The sequence below is a fragment of the Temnothorax nylanderi genome, unplaced genomic scaffold (assembly GCF_030848795.1).
Source record: "Temnothorax nylanderi isolate EJ_2023f unplaced genomic scaffold, tnyl_v1.0 TNYL_tig0013_pilon, whole genome shotgun sequence".
Classification (NCBI taxonomy): Eukaryota; Metazoa; Arthropoda; class Insecta; order Hymenoptera; family Formicidae; genus Temnothorax; species Temnothorax nylanderi.
In genome coordinates this window covers 962903-971408 of record NW_027249075.1, presented here as the reverse complement: position 1 = coordinate 971408, position 8506 = coordinate 962903, and the positions used below count along the sequence as shown (strand labels likewise).

General features: G+C 38.6%; 1 protein-coding gene across 1 annotated transcript; it reads right to left on the bottom strand.

Moving 5' to 3' along the window:
- Positions 1-102: 102 nt before the first annotated feature.
- On the bottom strand, positions 103-7692 carry LOC139767973 (sodium/potassium/calcium exchanger 3). Its single transcript, XM_071697743.1, has 6 exons — positions 7374-7692; positions 5163-5629; positions 2319-2562; positions 1354-1521; positions 932-1237; positions 103-821 (listed from the first exon to the last, which is right to left on the bottom strand). Exons 1-6 carry the CDS (start codon positions 7588-7590, stop codon positions 502-504), a joined length of 1722 nt encoding a protein of 573 aa, XP_071553844.1. The 5' UTR covers positions 7591-7692; the 3' UTR covers positions 103-501.
- Between the last annotated feature and the right edge of the window lie 814 nt (positions 7693-8506).

Below are 8506 nucleotides of genomic sequence, written 5' to 3'. Positions count from 1 at the left end.
CATAAATATTAACAATGATGGTCAATTAATTTACAAAGTTAAATGCAGAATTCCGTATACAGGGCTAATTATAAAAAAAGTGCAAGACAAAAAAACAGTGTGAACATTTTTTTAAATATTTTCTTTTTTTAATCTCTAACAAAATAGTTTTATTATAAACTACATTTCCTTCAATACAAAACAGTATCTTGATCGGTAACTTGATAACGAAATATTTTTTTTCTTTTGTATAGAAATAAAATATAAATAAGACGTAAAAATAAAAACTGAAAAAATATTTGGATGACAAGCACTTCGCAATTCCGTAAAAATTGCAGACAACGATTGCGAATAACAACGATGGACATTTCTCGACCTGATGTTCGTAGGAACTTCTGTTATTGCGTGGATAGCTCCTGAGTGCATCCTTGAAAGTTGACAAAAGCAACTTTCGCTCTTCCTCGTGTTGAAAAATTCGGCTATTAAATAAAGAGTGGAAACCCGCCGTGTAAAACGGCGACTTTAAGGGGGGCACATAGGTAAGTTCACCGGGTAGAAGACGTTCAGTTCGAATAATAATGCAAAAACCAAGAATATCGCGTATAATATCAGACAAATGACACCCACTTTCTTGTTCAAGAAATACTTGCAGTACGCGACGAGCGCGTAAAAGGCGATTACGCACACGAGGATCGAGAGCACGCTGTAACGCAGAGCACCCGAGACGATCACGATGTCCTTCTGGTCCATAAGGATCTTGACCAGCCACGGTAGACCAAGGCATAGCAGGATATCGAGCGTGTTCGCGCCTAACGTATTGCTCATAGCCATGTCTCCGTTATCTGCGGAGAAACAGAATCAATCTGAGTCCTAGCATTATCGTGGAGATCGTGTTTTTTGAGAGATTTCTTTTTATCAATTCCTTCATTTTCGCGTTACTCGGACAGCTTACTTTGTCTGGAAAGTATTACGATCGAGACGAGTTCCGGCATATTGCCACCAGCAGCTTGGAACGTGATACCCATCACGGAATCCGGGATCCCGATGGTGTCGCCAAGGACAGTCGTCATCCACGACGTCAGGTAGGAGGCCACCGCGATCCATATGATGCACATGACGAACGTTAGCAGATACCAGTTTTTCCATCGTTTATACCTGCTGTCCGGTATGGTAACGAACAATATTAGTTTTAATGGCCAAACGAAGCAGAACCAGATTTTGGCCAGTTTACCGCCGGTGGGCCATACAAATGGAGTATCTAAAAATGAGACGTAGCGAGCAGTTCGCTTATCGTAATGTAACATAATATTCGATTGAGTCTAATCATTCGGGTTGCGTGTAGTCGGAGATTACGCGCGTATGTTACAACAATACCTGGTTCCACATACTCTTCTATCTCTTTTACTTGATTTTGCGTCTCTATGTCATTAGCAGAAGGTTTCCGGTTTGCGATGCTTCTTCTGTGATATTCCACTACGAGCTCGCCATGGAAATAAGGCCTGTAGAGTCCATCAGGCATTGATTCTCCATTGCTTTTGGGAGCTGTCGGATAACAAAATTTATATACTTAGACGGTCCATCATGTATAATCTCCCTTAGAATCTTAGACGAACATGTGCGCGATTATACTGAATTATCCCATCACCTGTCGACAAGTATTGGAAGTGTTAAGGTAAAAAATAGTGCGAATTTTTAGACTATTTCACTTCGAGATGAATTGATATCTTCTCCAAAAATCAATGCCCGTAATATACAATCGTATATCAGAGATTATTATCAATCGTTAGCTATTTTTATGAAGTTGAAATAATCGACTCAAACTCTGATTAGCTCGCTGTGTAAGATTATATTAATAAAAATATTTTATTTAAAAAATGTGTCGGCTTAGCCCCGGTCTCCCCTATTATATAACAAAAACGTATTTTTTGTTAATAACATATAAATAATATAACGTAAAATGTCTAATATATCATTTTACATGGACACTGGGTCGTTACATGTTCCCTTTTACTTTCTCCAGGCAAAAAGTTGTATGGTTTAAAGGGGAACAAATAATGATAAAAACAATTTTCGAAAAAAATTGATTTTTTCAACTCATATTATTTTTTAAAATAGAATTAGATATGTAATTTTTCTACATATGCTGTATATGTTATGTAAATTGAAATACCATTTGACGTGAAAAGCCGACAAAGAGAATATTGTATATACCGTGTACACAGACAATCTGTGCGAGGTGCTGAGGTGTTCAGAATTAGGAGGCTGATCAATATACAGGAAAGCGTATATGGAAATTGCGCAAGAGAGATATCTCCAATATTCAGTGTAATAGTACTTACTTTCTTCCTCGTTAAGATCGGTACTGCGGGTTTTGCAAAAGTACAGATGCGCGAGCTTATTATGCCAACGCACAATACACTTGCTGGAAAATAGTATTATCAAATAACCGACGAACAGTACCATGAGGATGATTGCTTCGTACAATTTGATTATGCCGTCCCACATCATGATTACCAAAACGGCGACCGAGATCGCGTAAATCACACAATCTCGAGTTAATATTCGCCATTCTAACGGTATTGCCTGTTGAAGAATATGAAAAAATCGTTTTAATTAAGCAAACAACTGTTTTTGTTTTGCGGGTAAATATCGTATCATAAAACGGATAACAACACTTTGCACACACGCACACACGCGTGCACTCATATGTTTGCGTTGTGGCAAATTTCCAATTTATCACAGGTGGTCTCAAAGGTAAAGTGGACGATCGAAAATTAATTTATATTTATCGAATACGACATCAGGAAAAAATTCCGCTAATAAAGAGCATCGTTCATGCGAGCACGAAACAGACTCATTTATTAAACGCGCGACCTTACATAGTTTTACGCATACTGCATTTTCATTATCTGATATGCCGTGATCTAACAGTTGAATAAACATTTATTTTCGACATTTGCTTTATTGAGTTTAATCAATTTTCTAGTCCACTACGCTGTGACATTTAATGACGAGAGAAAAAGAAAGAGAGAGAAAAATATGATTTATAAAATTCTAGAATATTTTCATATCCCAAATTGTGTTTGTGAAATTAAAAAAAAAAACTTGCTCGTATTGACTTGCTCAATCTGTCAAAGTTATATACATAGATCAAATTAAACGTAGATATTGCAATCTTTCAAAAACGACATAGCTGACAGTCGTTAAAGTAAAGCTTAGACAATTCATATTCGTGGATAAGATTTCCCTCGTCTTCGAGATATGCACTTCTTGCGGGACAAATGAGATTGTAAAAATAATCTTAATGGTACAATAAACGGCGCTGAATGAAGTGATATATTATCATGGCGTATCAAGCGAGAAGTAACGTAATAACAATAATACGGATGAAGAGTCTATTGCTGTATCGCGTCTGCGAGAACTTTGTGATGCAATTATATTTCCCCATAGAGAATTGTTATTTTAGTACGTGTCAACGGATGGAAATCGGTTAGATAAACAAGTGAGACAAAGCTAATCCTTTAGGATCGGAGAGATAATCCCCATTTAATCTCCGTGATTAAAGAGAGAACATGTTTGAAGGAAATCACCATGAGTTGATATGACCAAACAAATTAACGTTGTTACATTTTATCAGCCGCATTCTTCTCTCTTGGAATAAACGTTTAAATTTTTATAAATGTGAACCCTTTACCTATGTTACTTAAAGCGATTGTTCGTTTATAACTGATGATACGGTGATGATATAATCAAAATGGAACTTCTTTTGCGAATTACCGTGTTTACAATTTCTACCTGTATGAGAAACACCACCGCGCATTTAACAAAAGAAACGTGTAATCGCTTGGAGAACACGAACTCGTGAGAACATTTTTCGTTCGTGATTTCGGGGAATTCGGCGACAGTTACAATTACTTCGAAGTAGAGCTTCGCAAACAATGAGCCGTCATTAAAGTAATCACGAGCGATAGAAGACGATAATGTACGCGAGACGTTATTTAAAGTTGCAGATATTCGTGTATCATTTTCTGGCATTGTGTAATCTGTTTAATACCGTCCCCGCGTCATAATATCCCCTGCTTCCTTTCCTCGTAACAGCTGCTTCATGTTAAGTAATGGCACTTCATATAAAAGAGGGAGAAAAAACCTAATCTAATTCTAATCAATCTTAGATTTCAGAATTATCAAATCTTAATAGACAATCATGATTAGATACTTCTAATTATATAAAAAAAGTTAAAAAAGCAAATTCAGATTTTAATTAACACATTATAAATCACTTCGTATAATTTAGTATTTTACTTGCATAAGAGTTACATTTTCCTTGAATTAATATTCGTTTCTTAAACAAAAAGTAAAAAAAATGTTTTAATTAAAAAATCGACGGATAAGGTAAAGCGATCTATGATCAGTGATAAGTAAAAGTCAGTAATAAAATTTCAGGTGATGTCACATGTTATGCGTATCGGCAGAGATGATATAGCAGACATTACGTCGTAAGGATAATAATAATCGTAAAATAATCGAGTCGTTATTCTGAATAAGCAGCGAGATAAGTAGCGCACATCGATAACACGCGTCATATATCGATAAATTAAATAACATAAATAATATTGAGGAGTAGGTGCGAATTTCACAGATAGCGTTTGCACCGAGAATTAGCTCGTGAAAGCTTCTCCTCGAATATAAATCTTCTCTTAAATGCGATAACAATTTCGTATTGATTTATGAGCTTGATTTATACTGCATGAAACTTTCCCGCATTATTGGCAATATATTTCCGATTTAATACGATACAACTGCACGATACTGCAGAGCCCAGGAGCTTATTACCAGCTTCTGCGTTGTAACGACATTCACAAAAGTTCGATAAATAAAAGAACAGATCCTTTCTTTTTAACTTCTCTGCAGAAAAGTGAAGTGCAGGCAGGTAAAAGAGAAACGGATCTCCTTTCAAGTTCTTTCTTCTTCTCGCTTCCTTTTCCGCGACGCCCGAATATATTACACCGTTTCGCCTCAAACATCAAACAAGAGTGACTAATTGTAAGCAGAACACAGTTAAGTCCACGTGCATGCGTTATATCAAAGCCGAGATTTCCACATCGTTTTCATCATCGCCACTCCACGCTAATCCTTATGTCTTATATGTGATCAAGTACTTTATATGCTTGAGCGTTACTTACGTGCATTGCCGATAACGCGCCGCACGCCGGTGTCGCAAACGTGTTAAAGACCGCACCGCCCATCACGGTACCGACACCGAGATCGGACTCGGTTAAAAATGTGCCGACGACGTTGACAAACAGCTCGGGGAAGCAGCTGGCGGTGGCGAGGAAAGTCGCCCCGGCGACGTCGGTGCTGATGTTCAGACGCGTGCAAATGATGTCGAGCGCCGGTAACAGGTAGTCGTTGCAGACGAACGCCGTCAGGATGAAGCAATAGAAGCCGAAGAGCAAGTGGAGCACCACCGCGCCCTGACGACGCTGCTCGTACGTGAACACCTCCGGGAACTCCTGCATCGAACGCTCCGAGCAGTTGCCCTCATCTTCCTGACTCGTGGACAAGAGATGGATCCAGTCGCGAATGTCGTGCGAAATTGAGCCATCCTCCGCGAATCCTTTGAGGATCGAGGGCGAAGGTAGATTTTCGTCTAATCGACAACAAGCAAGGCGTCTATTCAAGGGGAATTCCGGCTGATCGTATTTAAGTAAACCAATGCACGCGAGAGATTGAGAAAGATAAAGCTTTATCACTCTCTAAGATTCTTTCCTTATTTGACTTGCGAGACTGTGTATCTTTAACTTTTGTGTTTCTCGTAAAAGTCCTACATTACTTGTACGCGCATTTCAAGGTAAACATTTGTTACGAATATCGAGGATATAAAACGATTCTTATTTTTATTTTAATACGCAAATGTTTCTATATATTTCCAACGTAACGAAATATTTTATTTTCGCTTCTGTATCTGCTAATTGTACCAACACATATCTTCGAAATTAAATTTCGTTAAATTGCTTCCATTACTTTTGGCACTCATACTTTATTTCCCATTACCCGCGATAACATAACACATTTTTGTAATTGTCTTTGTAATTATCTCCAACTAAGAATTTCGATATAGCGCGTGACTCGAGTACAGTAAATGTCAAAAATAAATACTAATATACGATAATGCCCTTCAAGACTATAATAAGATACTCCGATAAGATTATAGACATTTACATTTATAAATTGATTAAAAGTATTCCCCGACAAATAAATCTATAAGAGGACTCTCCGTATCAGTGGTGGCGCAGTCATTAGAGTAAAAAAACAACGTAAAAGTGTCCGCTAATCGGATGCAGTTATGTAATAAGGAACCAAGAGCCATTTCTGTGATTTTCAGTTCTGTGTTGCAAAGTGCGCTTCACGTGGACAGGACATTTTCTAGAAACGCATATAACACATGAAATTGTATTTGAGGAAGATTATAGTAAATTGTTCTGTCATAATATTTGAGATAACGTTGGCGCAAAATTTTATCTCTAATGTTTCGTGGAACTTCCTCTAGTAGAAGTAAGATTTTGGAGTTGGTTCTCCACATTGCAGAATTGCGTCCAATTTCAAACCGCGTGCGTCTGACAACTTCTGTTACATCTGATTTTCAAATCGCGTTTCAATTTTTACATCATCATTTCTTTATTGCTACGCGCAACTAAGGCACAATGGGAACCCATTTCCTCTCTTCACTTCTTCAATTACTATACCATCATGTAGATTCTTCTTCTTTTATCATTCCTTTTCGTTATTTCTCTTTCTTTGCCTCACCCACGTTTCAATGTGCAAAATAGCAGCCAATACGTCATGCCCAATGAGCAAACTGCTGAATGACAACAGATTGGCAGCAAATTTGCTGAGATATTGCAACAGATCTGATATCACCTGGTGTCATTAAACGCGTGCTTTGCCGGCAGAGCCTGTTGATATAATCTGACAGCAGATTGTCGGCAGAAACCGAACAGAATCATTTTGTAAGCATTTAACTGGAATACATCATTTAAATGGTTACGAAACGCGGCAGATTCTGCTCAATTTCTGCAGTCAATCTGTTATATTTCCGCTGACATTTTATCGACATAAATTGTGAGCAGACACTTTCAAAGTCTGTTCTCGATAGATTCGGGTTCTTCTTTTTCCAATGTTCTTTTCCGTCATTTCTCTTTCTCTGCCTCGCCACGTCCCGATATGCAAAGTAGCGGCCAATACGACATATATTGACCAGACGACGCGAACGTCGAAGGAACAAATCTTTCAGATTTTTCGGGCACCGCTCCTCGAATGCGCGAGCGGAATAAAGTCGAGTAGCGGGCAACAACAATGCGGTAATTGACAACAATCGGTGTTGGTAAACTCACCGTTGACGTCTAGTCGTACGTGTCCCAGAGCCGCGGCACTGTCGGCGAACGCGAGTAGCGGAAGAATGACGAGTATCGCCGAGGCGATACCGATACTCATCCTCGCATAAATATCGCGCGGGACTCGTCGAGTCGCGTGTCCGTCGAAGAAGGTGTGAATTTCAGTGCGACGCGCGGACGAAACGGTAAACTGCCGTCTCTGCCACGGCAACGGCATTTATGATAAATTCCGTCGATCAGGAGACCCTCACTCCTTCCTACTCGTGGCGTCTCTCGGCCGGAGGGCTTTATCTTCCTTGGGCCGTCGAGTGGAGCGAAATTAGATAAAGACGCGTAATGAAAGTTCGTGCGCCGATTATCGATCGTTACAACGTGTACCGATACATCACTCCTAGATCGCCCGGTTTCTGGGATCTTCTCGGCCGGCTGGTACGTTAACCCGGGCAAAAACGAATATTCAATGAATTCTTAATGAGCTCTTAGCTGACGATTTCTCGTTATAATTTTACGCAATTACTTCAAAGTCGTGATAAAATGATAGCCCGCGGCGTTTATACGGTAGTTCAAATATCATCAGTGATTAACATCGTTAACATGATGAATTTCATTTGTTATCTTTTGTGATTCAACGTCGAATTAAACTCGATATCGTTCCAATTGTCACGATTTCGATCCGTATTCGACTCTCCGAATAGCTTGATTTACGACACCTAATTTATTCGAATAATGATTTCTCTCGAGTACACCAGAGTGTTTCATCAATATATTATAAATCTAACTAAATAATTACTGAATTTTTCACGCGGTATACAAGAAGTGTCTAGCTGTTAATTATCGTGTCATCTCTCGTGGGCAAGTAGAGCGAGTTATGAATAAAAAAGTTTTTTATCGTGTTTTGCGAGTTTCTCAATAATTAATAAAAAATTAATTAATAAAACTTCGCGAATCAGCGTGCATCCGCGCGATTCGGTGCGTGCAACAACTACAAATAATGCTGGGTTGTCTTTTGTCGTTGAATCACGCGGATGCACGGTTATTCGCTTTATTAATTAATTTCTCATTAATTACTGAGAAATTCGCAAAACGATAAAGGATTTTTTTTATTCAGTTTAACCCGTACTTAACTACTTACC

Coding starts and splice junctions, on each gene's coding strand:
- LOC139767973 (XM_071697743.1), bottom strand. CDS start 7,590: ATGCCGTTGCCGTGGCAGAGACGGCAGTTTACCGTTTCGTCCGCGCGT. Junction 5,630..7,373: donor CGTACGACTAGACGTCAACG/GTGAGTTTACCA, acceptor GTTGTCGATTAG/ACGAAAATCTACCTTCGCCC. Junction 822..931: donor CGTAATACTTTCCAGACAAA/GTAAGCTGTCCG, acceptor GTTTCTCCGCAG/ATAACGGAGACATGGCTATG.